This window comes from Protopterus annectens, chromosome 9.part0 (genome assembly GCF_019279795.1).
Source record: "Protopterus annectens isolate FY-2018-M chromosome 9.part0, PAN1.0, whole genome shotgun sequence".
Lineage (NCBI taxonomy): Eukaryota > Metazoa > Chordata > Ceratodontiformes > Protopteridae > Protopterus > Protopterus annectens.
This window is the reverse complement of record NC_056743.1, coordinates 1,184,343,498-1,184,359,374: the sequence shown is the minus strand read 5'-3', so window position 1 is coordinate 1,184,359,374 and position 15,877 is coordinate 1,184,343,498. Positions and strand designations below refer to the sequence as shown.

Sequence of the window (15,877 nt, the reverse complement as noted above, 5' to 3'; positions counted from 1 at the left end):
CTGGACATGCTTGATTGACCTCAAGGGCACCTACCATTATATAAATATAGCGAGGCAATCCAGGAGGTATGTGCAGTTCCAGCTGGGAACCAATCATTATCAGTTCACAGTGCTGCCCTTTGGTCTTATCAGTGCACCCCCCTGGAGTTCACCAAGTGCATGGCAGTTGTTATAGCCTGGGTCAGGCTGAAAGGTTGCCAGGTCTTCCCTTACCTGGATGATTGGCTTCTTACTGCCTCCATAAGGGCATTTCTAGTCAGAGCCAGGGACTTATTACTCCAGTAGTGCCTTTCCTTGGGAATCACCATAAATCAGAAGTCCAGCCTTCAGCCAGTTCAGACTTTGGAGTTCACAGGCTGACAGTTCAACATAATATCTCAGAGTATCTACCCTTTGTTCTCAGGTTAGTTCTTTGTTGTCTTACAGGAAATCTCTGACTACCCTAGTTCTCAGACTCATAGGTCACATGGCTGAAGCAATCTACTTACTTCCCCTGGTAAGGTACCACGAGGATACAGTGGACACTAGTGTTGCAATGGTCTTATTTGACTCACCCTATGGAGTTTCCCATTATATTGACAGAACTTTGCCTAAATCAAATCAAGTGGTGGTTGGAGTCTGCCCTGGTGTTGGCCGGGAGGCTGTTTGTTCTTTCCCCACAGGGTATGGTCATAATGGACACATGCCTTCTTAGGTGAGGGGGCATTTAGAAGGGAAGACAGTCCAAGGGACCTGGTCTATGACTGAGGCCTATTTTCACATCAGTGTCTTGGAGATGAGAGCAGTTCTCCTTGAACAGATAGGAGGGAATCTCACCTTATCGTCTTTGTCAGGAGGCCATTAGGGATTAGTAATGGGCAAATTTGTCTCAACAGTTTCTGGTAGCAATGCCATCCTAGGGAAATTCAACATGTTTGTGGGCAGTCTGAGCAGGAACAGTCTTCTTCTTCTTGAATGGTCCCTAAATCCAAGAGTTGCTGCTCAGATTTTTTCAGCGCTGGGGCACTCTGTATCGTGATCTGTTTGCATTCCCATTCAACACCAAGTGCAGCAGTTATTACACAGCAGTTCCTCCACAGGGAAGGTCACCCAGGGACACTCTTCTGTATGCTTGTCCCCCTGGTCTACTATATGCATATTATCTGACGGCTTCGATAATAAATTTCTTCCAAAAGGCTACCCATTGCAGACCAACTGTAATCCTCATTGCTCCTTTCTGGGCCAATCATGTGTGGTTCCACATTCTATGTGGATCCCATTCTGGATGTGATCTCTCATTCAGAGGGCTTGGATCCACCAAACTTTCAGAAACTCAGGTTAATCACATGGCTTCTCCAATCCCCATGATGGCTAGAGATCCCAAGTTTTCAGGCACAGTGATCTATATTTTGTCCCTTTTCAGAAGTTATCTACTCACAAAGTCTATGCTAGCAGGTGGATACGCTTCACCTTTTGAGAGTCTTCTAAATTCCAGGACCCCTTCTAAGCATCGTTGGAGGCTATCTTTGATTTTGTTGATTTATTTCATTTGGGGTCTAGTTATTCCACTATTAAAGCACAACTGGCAGCTATTTCTAACTATGACATTGGCAGAGGTAATACTTCCATGGTGGCATTAAAGGTTTCAAAGGCCTTCCTCAGGGGAACCTTTTTATTACAGCCCCCTGTTTGAGATCCTGACCCTCTGTGGGATTTGCCTTTTGTACATCATGTGCTTGCTGAACCTCCTTTCCCTGAACTTCTCTTGGAAGACTTTTTTCCTGGTGGCTGTTACTTTGGTCAGGCATGTGTCAGAGCTTCAGGCTTTACCTTGATATTTAGTCTTTCATAAAGACAGGCTTTCTTTCAAAATGGACCCTGTTTATCTACCCAAGGTTTCATCATAAAACAATTTAAATCAGGTCATTCATCTACCATACCATTGTTTTTTCCTGAGTTTTCAAACAAAGGAGGATATTTGCTTCATTGTCTTGATGTTCATAGGCAATTGAGATTTTATTAGGATAGAACCAAATCCTTCAGAAAGTCTAATCATTTGGTTATCTCTTCTTCAAAGGCCCTGTTGGGAAAGTCATTGTCAAATTCACTCTGTCTAAGAGGCTCTCTAATTACATTTCATTTCGATAGTTTGAAATGGAATGCTTTGCCTTGCAAACCGAAGGGTCACTCTACTAGAGTTATGACTACCTCTATGTTTTTTCTCTCAAGACCTGTTATGGATGATATTTGTGCTGCTGCTACTTGAGGGGATATACACACTTTTGTGTCTAACTACAAGCTGGCTATGCAGTGTGGTATAGGGCCTCTTTTGGTTCCTCCATATTGTGGAATGTGCTATCGTAGGACCTCCCTGTGGTGTAATATGGCTGGGGACTCTGCCCCAAACGTTAAACCCGGATGGAAAAAACAACATTGGATATAAAATGCATATCATAATGATAGACCCCCTGTTGTCTGTTTCCATCTGGTTCAATCATCCATCCCACCTACCCACTCCTATATTGTGTTTCTCTTGATTCTTGAAAGACCAAGTTGTAGAGACTTCTTCCTCTCATTCTGTTTGGGGTACTTGGTGTCATACTCTCAGAATTAGCAATAGACGCTGTTTGGAGAGGGGCAAACTCAATCTGAGGTAATTCAGTACAGAGCTAAGTATTGTGGGTAAAGGAAGAGGAGCTCGGGGAGCTAAAATCTTTTTGGAAATGTCCTCAGATCTTAGTCAGATTCAGTAAACTACAGGTTGAACTAGATGGAAACAGACAATATGGCTCTATCATTATTTTAATTTTCTGCCCAAGCAGTAAACAAATGCTAATAGATAAATAAATGTAAATCTTTATAGACTGTAGTTATGTTTTGTTTAAAGGGAATGAGTCTGTCAACCAACCCAGGAATGCAGTTTCCCAGTACAAAGATGACTGTTCCTACTGTGTTTTCAGAACAGGAAGTAAATACAGCACTGCTGCCTTCGAAATGGTTTGAGAGATCCCCTAGTGGTAGATATGCATTCTTTATTTACCTCACTACAAAGCACAAGTGTGGAGAATCCACACTGGAGGAAGGGCTGTGATCTGGTAAAACAAATAAATAAATAACAGTTATGTACATGAGGTCTATGTGACTGATAAACAAAAAGACACAATTAACTGTCATGTATCAGCGACAGCAACATTTGATGTTAACTGACAGTATAATTACAATTTAAAGCATGAAACTGGAAATCTGAGTTTGTCTGATGCCTGCTAATCTGAACTTTTTTTCCATGTACCATAGGTTGTGAAAGATGTACTGGAGCGAACCAGCAGTGGAGGCTTCTGTTCCAATGATTGCATAATGCAAATGACCCTTTTTTCCTTGCCTTTTGGAGGAGTTGGTAAGAGTCTGTTGAGTAGAAATGCATAGTATTCTCAGGAAAATTACATACCCATCCCACTGATCCAACCTTTTTCTCTTCCTTAGGCTCCACTTTTCCTTATGCATCTTTTACTTATTAAGTAATTTATATGTCTACACGTCTTTTTCTGACATTTACCTAAACTAGCTTGTTTTGCCTCTGACTTTAATTGTTTAATAAGCAGCTTTGACAAACCTCACTCTCAAGAGAGGCCTGTCTAAATTTGGTGACTGATAAGGGGTATCTTTTAAAGAGCTGCCAGTAGTGAAGAGTAAGTAGAAATGCAAGAAACCATATTTCTGAGACTGCATGCCTGTCACAAACACATTAAGAGGTGTGCAGTCATTTTCAGAGAACAGCATACTAGTTTCTGGACAATTCTTTCAAAAGCATATTATCAGGTCTTACCCTTTTCTAAGGGAAATACATTGAAATGTCTGACTCACCTCACTTGCTAATGCTATCTGTAATGTCTGTCTCCCCCCAGCAAAACAAAGCTGCTGCTAGTTAATGTATATAAAAGGGAATTAATTGCAATAAATAATGTCTATTTCATAGTTGAAATACTCAATCTAGAGACTATGACATGGGTGCTGGAGGCTATTAGGAGAAACCTTAGTCTACACCTCAAGCTCAGCTTCATGGAGCTACATTATTATTTCTACATTAACAGTATACGTGTTGTGTCTTATGTTTAAACATCCTCAGTATTAGTTATTTTAATTGTTCATGGTAGGTTAATGAGATGGCCACCTTCTTTTACAGTATTACAGATATGGATTATATTATGGCAATGCACCATGGCAAGAAGTGGTTAATTTAGATTTTACCAAGAGTTGGGTGGGTGTTGTTTGGTCTAGAGGGTTACAGCCTCAAGCAAAACAAGAACCCCTCCATCATGGGTAAAAACATGAGCTACCCATGACTCTACCATGAAGTGTTGTTGTAATGCAGTGATATTATTTTAAAAAAGAAATGTTTTACCTTTATAAAATAATACAGTTTTATAATGTGAACTCTTTTCTTTCTCTCTCTCTCTCTCTGTCTGTCAGTGCTGATGTTAGTTATCAGGAACAGGTTTAAGCTGTATTGTACCCGTATATATATATATATATATATATATATATATATATATATATATATATATATATATATATATATATATATATATATATATATATATATATATATATATGTATATATATATATATATATATATATATCCACATTTATGGCTAGGCATTGCCAGTGTATCGATCAAATTTACTTGCCGCCACTGTAAGCAAGGCAGCAGGAAAAGCAGCAGGGTAGTTTTTTTAAATTCACTCGATGGGTGCACTTAACTGTAATAAAAAACAAGTACATGAGTAAAATAAATAATTCTTAGTATTTTCAGGGTTGGGGGCTTGCATTTAACAAAGATTACATTAGTTTTGCCACCAGGCAAGAAAAATGGCAGCTGTAAGTTTTCAGGTATTCATCAGTAGAACTGCTCTGTTTCATTGCAGCTGTTTGTTGGTCGGAAAAACTGACTTTTACCCTTCTAATGCAGTGAAATACCCTTCAATGGCAGGTAAATCAGTGGAAATATATAATGTTATTAGCACCAAGATAAAAGCAGTGCTTCTATTGTTTCACAATTTAACATTTTAAAAGTTATGAGGGATAACCTCCTATGAACACCCCCTGAACCTCCACCCTTTGCTCTTGTAAGCACCTCTCACACTACCTCACCTTCTAACTCTACACCACCACATTAAATCTTCCTATACCCTATACCATACATATCATCCACCACACACAAACTTGCTTACCTACCTAATAAACACAAAAAAAAAAAAAAAATATGACATCCCACATAAAAACAGTCCCCAGCTCCAATATTTTATTGTTTCAATCGCTATTAAAATAGCACAAACACTAATAGTATATTAAACAAAGATAAGATTATATCATATATCATAACACACTTATAACTCTCTCACCACTCTCTCTCATAATAATGTAGTATTGCATTTTAACATCTCTCTCACTCCATGCCCTTTTTTTAGATGTTCATTTGATATCTTTTATGTTTATAGAAAACTTGCTAAAAACTACCATTAGATAAATGAAAATCCCCTCCGGGTATAATATCTTTAGACTGCTAGTCTATCTCTCCTCCTGATACTCAAATCTTCCTCCATCCAATCCAAATCCACCTCCTACACCAATTACACAAAGTCTCTACCTCTCCATATCCGCTCCTAAAGTAAAAAGTAAACCCTCCACTCCTCTGCAGACAAACTGCTCTGCAGAATTCTTACAGATAGGTGCCAAAGCCTTAGCCTACCCTATTTCCATCCTGATCATAGATCTATAAGAAAGGAAATCTTCCTCTATCTGGAAAATATCTCATATCATTAGTTAAAAAATAGGATCCCCCTTTACAGAATCACCTTTCCTAACACCCACAACAAGGTCACCATTGCTGATGATCTCACCTATAATCTCTCTTCTCTCGCTTCCCCATTTACACTATAAAGCAATACTATAGTACATGGTTTCACAGATTTCAGTTTTGTCAGGAATGTTTTCTTCTATACTGTTGGAGTAGGTGAGCAATACAGATTGTATGGCGTCACAATCCCCTTATTAAAGGGTCAGTGAAGCACAGACGTTTTATACATGGTAGCCTTTACCATGGTTGTATAAACAAATTGCAAAGGGAAAGTGTAGCAGTCTATGCAGTGACATGGGTTGCACATTCTCTCATGAGGTGGAGAAGTTAGGGCCAAAATGGAAAAACACCTGACGGCTTCCATGATGGTCCCTCACCCAGACAGGAATGAATGGGCTATCTGGTACTTACAACAGCTGATGGTTGACAGGTAGCCAGGTTGAAAAAAAAAGCTATAGCATAAAAAAATTCTATATTTGAATTAGTACATGCTTCCATATTACAGTTTTATATTGGAAAATAAAATTATGTGAAGTTCATCATATCAATAATTTCCATGAGTACCAGTGGCATTGGGAGGAGCATTTTGGTACTTTCTTCTGATCCCCACTCAAATACCCCCTACAGTGGCTTTTCTAAAATATTCTAAGATGCCCATGCTTGTAGAAGGATGCCTAGACTAAAAAAAAAATTGGGATAACCAATAGCTGCTTTCTTAGAAGTTGGGTCTGCTTTCTTAGGATTAGGTGTCCATATCTGGGTGCTTTTGAACCTCAGAATGACACTGAAAATAATGGGTTTTATGTGAAGAATCACCCTTATCTGCCTAAGCTACACATTGCTTCTCTGAGGAGGAACAAAGGGCAAAAAAAAAAACAACTCTAGAATGAACTTCCTGAGCCTAAGAATTCTCTAGAGAAGAGGTCATCAGGAATACAATATTTCATATCGCTGTCACTTTCAAGCACAATGATCTCTGTCCCTTCAGACTCTGACATTACTGATATTTCAGAGGAGGAGCATCACTGCATTACCCTATAAAAAGCTAAATGACTCCCTGTTAAACAAAGAGCTAACCTCCTTCTAGGCACGCAACTCTACAAGCTACTTTTCCTAGATTCCTTTGCTCCATTAGTAGCCAAGCATCATGAAACAATCTCCACTTACACCACCTCTCTTAAAACAGTCTAATTCCACACCCAGAACCTTCCTACAAACAACTAAGCATGTCTTCTGCATTCTAGCCCCTTCACACTGACAGTCCTTCCCTCCTCATATTAAAGAAACCCTGTATCTTCTAGAAGTAGTGAATATTGTAACAGATATAAAACAACTGTAATTGGATCTTTAAAAAAGGGGAGGAGCAAACTACATAGGAAAAATGGGAATTGTGGGAGCAATATATGCAGAGAAGGAACGAGGTTTAAAAGAAGGAAGGATGTGAATGAGCTAGATAACGCTTAACTGACAATGACTGGAGAGATTATAAGTGGTGTATAATGTTTGCAACTACAGTTGTTTCAGTGGCGTCTGTGGTGCATAATGTTTGCAAATAGTGGTGTCAATGTTTGTTTTTCATTTATATAAATGTAAGATTGCCTATGTCATATGCGATAATTTAATAAAGATGTTTTTGTGTTAGAAAAAAGAAACCCTGAATCTTACTAATTTCAGAAAGATCTCATCTCCTACCTTTGCAACAAAAGCAAATGCATCTCCCTCTAAACAGGTCATATCACCTAAATTCTATGCCACTTCAACATTTCTCTTCTTCTTAACCTTCAACACCCTATCCACACTCCCAACCTTACAATATCTACCAGTTGTATTAACCAACTCAACTCAGTCTTCTGCTACCTCCTAGTTTCACTAGTCTCCTTAATTTCTTTATTCCAGTTCTCTCACAAAATCTAAAAGGAAACCTTAAAACTTAAATCAGCTAGAGCACTTGCTAAATTTAAAACTGTTAAATTTGTTTCCACACAGATTTGTTTATACTTTGTGTATGTTTTGTGGATATCTGTTTGCTCTTCTGTGAACACACGATTATATTATGTGTATATTTCATGTGTGTCAGACTGCATCAAATGTGAAAACTTTCACCCAGAGTGTGCGGACAAATTGTCATGCTTGATCAGTGCACTATCCCGTATACAAATAAAGGAGAATAGAGATTATCCTCTCCAGCTCATTCTCATAAAAATGCTCAATCATTTCTACTGATTAGCCTGAATTTTGGGAGAGATGAAAGCATGCGAAGCCCCATATCTGAATTCAGATCAAGAAGCTTGTCTTAGTTAATCAAGGACCTACCCCTCTTATGAGTCAGAGGCATCCATTTGCCCTGGAGGCTATCCATTGCACCTCAGGTTTTGCCCCATCTCCTTTTTAAGCCAACACAGCATGATGCCAAAACGCAAGAAAAACATAAAAGACAGAAAATAAACACAGCTAAAATTGTGAAGACCAAAAATGGTGAATGTTGACACAGAAAACCAACTGACAGTGTTTTAAAGCTTTACAAATAAAATCTACACTTATGTTGTGGGTGCTGTGCCCCATAACAACCAAAGTAATGCATTCTAACAACTGAGGTTGTACAGTACTGCAGAAAGAAGGCTGCTTGTTTGTGAGCATAACCAAATATTCCATTACTCAGACAATGTTTGATAGTAAAATAGTTTGATTGCCCCCACCACCATATAGGGGGCACCAGCAGGGCTTGTTCCCTGCATAACAATCTTTCAGAAATATTTAATGTTCCTGTGACGATAGGAGGTACTGCCAGCCATGCCAGGAGAAGTAGGCCAATGGATGTGTAACATATCCCAGCACAGGAAGCTGGAATTTAGTAAAGAATTGTATATTATGTGTATATCAAATTGATTTGTACAGATGCTTGTTCTGAAAATGTATTTGTGAAAGTTGTTTGTGTTAAAATGTATCAACAGTGTGCCTGACAGAAAGAAAAGAAATGTACACGTATTATTGTAACTGATAAATGTATATTTTTAACAGGGGACTGGAAGAGAAGAGGTTAATCACAATCCAGCTGCAGCAAACTTTAAAATATATCTGAAATAAATTACTTTATGGGTCAAGCCATAAAGATGTTATCCCACAGTTTTGAATGGAGCCAGAGACGCAATGTCTGTGCTAGAGAATTGGTTGTAGCTCTTGCAGGAAGAGTGGAATGGTTTTATTGTTTTATGGCTTTCAGATGCTTTAATAAAACTTAGCTAAAGGTTTAGTGTGTATTGTAGCACATAGGTGCTAAACCCTGGCAGCTTCTAATGATGGAGGATAGTGCGGGGAAACAGAGTCAGATGACTAGATGTGTATGATATCATTCTGTAAGCCAGAAATAATTTTTAAATATTAGTATGAGATTTCTCTCATCATTCTGTATTCTGTCTTGGATCTGACAACAAGGACCACTCACCCACATTATCTTACCTTGATCTATTCAGTAAGTAGGAACAGTAATTTTTTTAGATTAGTCAGGAAAATATAGTGAGACTAGTTAAACATTGTTTTTTTCTGTCACTGTATGACTCTTTCCAGCTGCGCTATTTTCAATATTTCCTGTGCCTGAAACTCTGGTGTTCACTGTAAATAGATATTTAGCACTTTATTGTTCTTTTATTATTTATTATTAAATGTATTTAAACTTTTCATTGTGGCTGGTCCTATTAGAGAATATTTAAGCTTTGAAAGTATTTACTTATATTTATTTGGTGATAACAGCAGCCTTTGCTGAAAGCCTGGCTGTTTGGTCAGCATTACCATTTGTATTAAAATTAATTTCACTCAGTATAATCGGGTACCCTTGCAAGTGCCTTAGGGCCTTAGGTAGCTAGCTTTGTAGTGCCTGGTGGCAATGATAACTACCTTCTTGTCTGGGCAGGAGGGAACAGAGCAGGTAAATCTGTGCTAGCCTTTCTTGTGTGTGTGTGTGTGTGTGTGTGTGTGTGTGTGTGTGTGTGTGTGTGTGTGTGTGTGTGTGTGTGTGTGTGTGTGTGTGAGAAAACTAAATCACACAGTATGTGTGTGTGTATATATCAGCTACTTGTAGCAAGCACACAAGACACTGGTTTCACAGAGAGAGTGGTGGTGGACTTGGCTTGGGCACTCAGCTGAGGACTTAACTGTGCAGCTTTACCAGTGGAGAGCCTTACTGGGGACCTGGGGAGAGGCAGAGGTAGAGAAACCCAGACCCCGGGCTAAGTGTATTCTTAAGGGAAATTGTGCTTAATGCAGAGAGGTCTGCATCTGGAAATACTGAGTGTATCCATTTGTATTTCAAGTGAACATCCCTCCCCAATGTCAGTGGTGAGGATTTGGGCTCCTTGATTACTGGCCCAGAGTGGGGACATCACAGTTCTCTTAATTTTAAAATATAAAAGTGAAATACTGCAAACTATGTTTATGCATGCTTCCTGTAAATATTGTGACATATATTTTACTTTACTATTCAGTCAGTAAAATAGAATCAGAGGGGCTTCAGCCAACTGGCATAGAGTGTCAGGTGTCGTGTATGACAAGAATGCCAAAGAAGCTGAAAAGTAAGGTGTACAAGACAGTGGTGCGACCAGTACTAATGTATGGTACAGAAACCTAGGCAGTAAAGGCAGAACAGTTGAAGAAGCTAGAGGTGATGGAAATGAAGTGCCTGAGAAGGGTGGTAGGATGCACACTGTGGGACAGATGAAGAAATGAGGACATAAGAGCAGAAGCCAAAATAGCTCCAGTTGCAGGACAGATCATTGAGAACAGATTACAGTGGTTTGGATACATGTGCAGAAAAGCAGAAGGCAATTTGGTGAGGAAAATTTGGGACAGACAGGAAGAAGGTAAGAGAAAGCGAGGACCTACAGCAAAGAGGTGGATGGATTGTGTGAAAGAAGATCTGCGACAGTCAGGCATGAGTGTTGAAGAAGGCATGAGTGTGGCACTTAATCGAGAGAGTTGGTGACAGTTAACACAGTACCCCGACTGCATGTAGGAAAATAAAAAATAAAAAAATGGGAAAAAGAAGGCTGATGCTACTGCTGATGATGATGATTCATTTAGTAAAATTACAGATATACTACATATTGTTCTTTGCAAATTTCTACTAACACTACCAAATCAAAGTCATTTTTCTTATTTGCAAACAAATCAAGTTTGTGTATGACAGTCAGTTCTAAAAATCTGTTTTTCATTCACAAGTTTGAAGTTCTTTTGTCGCTATTCCTCTCGAACAGCAGTACACAGTACATCTGGAGTATCTGACTTTTGTTTCAAGATTTTCATAATGGAAATCATTTGATGCGTTTCAAGTTTTCATGATTTTCACTTAGAATACTGTTTTCATTCTAAAACACAAAACCAGGCAATAATGTAAAAGAAGCTACTACAAAGAAACTGTGAAACAGATAAAAAAACTTCAGAGATGACCATGTATCGTACCTTTCAACCTCTTTCTACAAGAATTCCAGACAAAATCAAAAACAATCGATGGACAAAAGCTCAAAATCAGGGAGAGGTTTTAAATAGAGTGTGCAGTGAATCCATAACATATCTTCCTTCTCTCTTCCTGTATACAGACTACATAAGCCTAATGCCTTTAGCTTTTTACAGTTCCCATCCCATAAGTCCCCTGACAATCTCACTGGTTATCCTCTGCCTGCATACTATCCACCTTTTCAATGCATGACTTCAAGAATATACTAGGTATACCACAGGTGCTGCTTTTCCAGTAATATGGATGGTGTAGATAGACCAGGATGGGGGCATAGGGTGGTGTTGGGGGGGCATTGTGGACCTTTTGCCTAGGGCACCAGTTGACCAAAGGCCAGTCCTGCCCTCACTGAAGTTCTTTATACTTATCTGGTCACCGTGCTTTCTTTACAAGGTTCCTTTCTTCAGAAAACAACTTGTTCTGTCATGTGGTCCATTTACTGTAGGTGCAGGAAGTAGCCTGGGAAACTGAAGAGTTATCACTACAGCCTGCTAAAACATTCTAAAATAATGCTTTCAGAATTGGTGAGCTTGCTTAAATTTACCTTATTTGAAATTGGAGGCCCTTTGCAGTGGTAATTATTGGGATATCCTCCTCTTGTGTTCCACCTTGGAATACTTCTAAAATTCTGTATTGCCTTGGTAGTGTGCGTCATTTGCCAGCATCATACTTTGAAGATTAGTCATCAGCAATATGGTTTCGTGCCGGGAAAGAGCACTACAGATGCGATGTTTGCTCTGAGAGTGTTGATGGAGAAGTACAGAGAATGTCAGAAGGAGTTGCATTGTGTTTTTGTAGACTTAGAGAAAGCATATGACAGCGTGCCTAGAGAAGAGTTGTGGTATTGTATGAGGAAGTCAGGAGTGTCAGAGAAGTATGTAAGAGTGGTACAGGATATGTACGAGGGTAGTGTGACAGCGGTAAGGTCTGCTGTGGGAGTGACGGATGCGTCTAAGGTGGAGGAGGGGTTACATCAAGGATCAGCTCTGAGCCCTTTCTTATTTGCAATGGTGATGGACAGGTTGACAGACGAGATCAGACAGGAGTCCCCATGGACTATGATGTTTGCAGATGACATTGTGATCTGTAGTGAAAGTAGGGAACAGGTGGAGGAGACCCTGGAGAGATGGAGATATGCTCTAGAGAGAAGAGGAATGAAGGTCAGTAGGACAAAGACAGAATATATGTGTGTGAATAAGAGGGAGGATAGAGGAATGGTGAGGATGAAAGGAGTAGAGGTGGCGAAGGTGGATAATTTTAAATACTTGGGGTCAATAGTTCAGAGTAACGGTGAGTGTGGAAGAGAGGTGAAGAAGAGAGTACAGGCAGGATAGAGTGGGTGGAGAAGAGTGTCAGGAGTGATTTGTGACAGACGAGTACCTGTAAGCGTGAAAGGGAAGGTCTACAAGAGGGTAGTGAGACCAGCTATGTTATATGGGTTGGAGACAGCGGCATTGACAAAAAGGTAGGAGTTTGAGCTGGATGTGGCAGAGTTAAAGATGTTAAGATTTGCACTGGGTGTGACGAGGGTGGACAGGATTAGGAATAAGTATATTAGAGGGTCAGCCCAGGTTGGAAGGTTTGGAGACAAAGCCAGAGAGGCAAGATTACGTTGGTTTGGACATGTGCTGAGGAGGGATGCTGAGTATATTGGAAAAAGATGCTAAGGATGAAGCTACCAGGTAACAGGAAAAGAGGAAGGCCTAAGATAAGGTTTATGGATGTGGTGAGAGAGGACATGCAGGTGGTTGGTGTGACAGAGCAAGATGCAGAGGACAGGAACAAATGGAAACAGGTGATCCGCTGTGACGACCCTTAATGGGAAAAGCTGAAAGAAGATGATGATGATACTTTGAAGTAGTCTAGTCTAGTGTCTGCCATCCCTACTTTTTTTCTGCCACTCACACATTTTGGATCACAGTTCTAACATACATTTTTTGGGAAGCTCCCATGTTTGATATTTAAATAACTGAAGTATTAAACATTCCTGCAGTTATTATACCACAATCCAGGGTTCATGGTGATGATGATGATTATCCTGCTGTCTAGCAAAAGTGTATAATGTAAAAAGAAATGTTATAAATGCCAGCAGTTTATTCCATGAACTTGTAGAATGCATGAAGCTGGAAACCTCCATCTTCTTGAAGAAAATGGTGGCCTTGAAGGATGACCCATAAAGAAAGTGCCTGGAGAATCTCTCATATGATCCTGGCAAGGACTGCACTGTCAAGAGACAGAAAGGGATTTAACAGCCAGCTACTGGCTAAAATACTGGCTAAAATATGCAACTTCAAAGTACATCCAGGCTCCTTATGTGCTGCAAACTCTCTGTCAAATAGTAAGGGATTGAGTTCACACCTATTACTGGCTAATAAAGACAAAAGCTCAAGAGGTGCATCCCTAGCAGCCATGTTGAGGGGATGCATCCAAGCCTGTCAGTGTTAATCTTCATGCCCTTTTGCATCTCAAATGTAGCCGTGACTGTCCAGGTCATGCAACATGAACCCTTTAGTAACATAGGGAAGGCTCAGTGGTAGAATTAGGAATCAGGAAGACTAGTCATATTACCTATCTTTGAGTTGAAGAAGGCTAACTGTAAGATTAGAGGAGTTTTCACTGACTCATTCTGCACCCCATGGGCCTGTGAGGGCATATACACAAACACACACATACACACACACACACACACACACACACACACACACACACACACACATACAAGTTAGATGTACATGTGCTAATTGGCACAAAGTGGCATCTCTTTTCATGGATATGGTGATACACTATGAGGGATTATGGTTTGATTCCCATGCAAGGTCCCTCACAATGATCTCATGACCTGGTGGAACTTTTGGCAAGCATTTTCCAAGGTACCCTTTTAATTTTGCATAAGTTATTTGCATGATATCAGCCACCTCATAAAAAACGACATGCAGTGTTCAGAAAGAATGGCCTGTCAAAACAGATTCTTTGTGAAGATGACCTCATGTTACTAAATTTTCATAAAGCTGAATGCCGTAAACAGATCTCTAGCTACTTTAAATCACCCAGCAACAAATGGGCTCCTAGAAAGGAAGCATTCGAGAAATCAATAAAAACTATGAGGCTCAGTCACATACAGTTAGAGAACAGTACAAATGATTTTAATTTGTATGTCAAAATAAATGTGGTGAAATCAGCTATGGGCAAAATATCAGCATTATTGTCTGTGAACTTGTACATGCGGTCAAGAATGGACTAATTAAAACCTAATATTCTAACATCAAGGATGCTCCTTGTTGGGTCTGCAGCTGGGTTCATCCTTTCTTTGGCTGCAATCCAGCATTTTTTGCTGAAGCTTGCACACTCAAGGATGGAAGAATCCTGTACTGGCACACACCTTGATGTCATACAACTCACTACAAAAGCAGGCCTAGCCCTTGAATCCACAGCCTCTCCCCCATTCAGAGAGTATTGATCTTGGTCCTGAATCTGGTGAAAAGTTCCCACATTTAGTGACTGAAACCAAACCTTCTAGATGTCAGTGTGACCATCAAATAATGCACCAAGCCTCACTTTGGTATTGCCTTTTCTACCCAGGAAAGCATAGCTATTCAATCTGACCACCCACAAACATTTTAGAAAAAATAGCGTAATGCACTATGAGAAGGATTTCAGTGATTGAAATGATTGATAAGGGTATGGTGTACAACTGCATGTCTTTGGTGAAACATTGCTAGAAGGCCTGAGAAATGGAGGATAAGCCTCAGTTGAGTCCTCTTGGAGGTAAGCTTTTTCTAAAATAGCCCAGAACCCACACTTGGTGGGCCCATCCTTTTTTTTTTAAACACCTTTATTAAATTATCACTTAAGACATAGACAAATATACATTAACAGAAAATAAACCAAACCGTATTAACATTTTTTTCCATTTACATACATTATACATTATATTTTGCATATTTTTTTCTTTCTTTGTAATTAGCATCAGTCCAATATTACATAAACTGATGAATTCCTGCCTTCCCTTAAACCTCACTCCTCCTCCTCTTCCTGATCATTATTCTGCATGTATTGTTCCCACAATTACCATTTATTTTCTATGTAATTTGATCCTTTCCTTTTCTAAAGATACCTCTTCCAGTTAGTTTTAATCTCTTTTATAATATTCAGTACTTCAGGTGCAGTTGGTTTAGACTTTGATTTCATTTTTCTAGTAGTTGCTTTTTTGGCAGACAAAACTTAATGAGACATTACTATATCTAGGCAATTCACATCCTGTGTCCCAGCTCAAAAATATCATACCTTAGTCACAGCCATTTGCTCACCCAATACTTCTGACAGAGTAATCTACAAGGGGGTTTTAAAATCTGCCAATTTATTACACTGCCAAAACACATTCCCAGTTGCCTCTTTCTTTCCCATTACACCCAACATTTCCTATCTACCTGAGGAAAAATTATTTGAAGTCTGCTTGGGGTATAAAAATACCTATGCAAACAATCCCAAGAAGTGATGCTAAACCTTCTGGACTTTTCTGTATACTTGAGAGCCATACATA

General features: G+C 39.4%; 1 protein-coding gene across 7 annotated transcripts in view; it reads left to right on the top strand.

The window, feature by feature from the left end:
• The window catches only part of ALDH3B1 (aldehyde dehydrogenase 3 family member B1), a 1,341,938-nt gene that overhangs the window by 1,273,840 nt on the left and 52,221 nt on the right, over window positions 1-15,877 (top strand). For all 7 annotated transcript variants that reach the window (XM_044084078.1, XM_044084076.1, XM_044084080.1 and 4 more), the window contains one exon: window positions 3,274-3,373. In XM_044084078.1, the coding sequence (XP_043940013.1) occupies window positions 3,274-3,373 (100 nt within the window). The remainder of the gene's footprint in view (window positions 1-3,273; window positions 3,374-15,877) is intronic.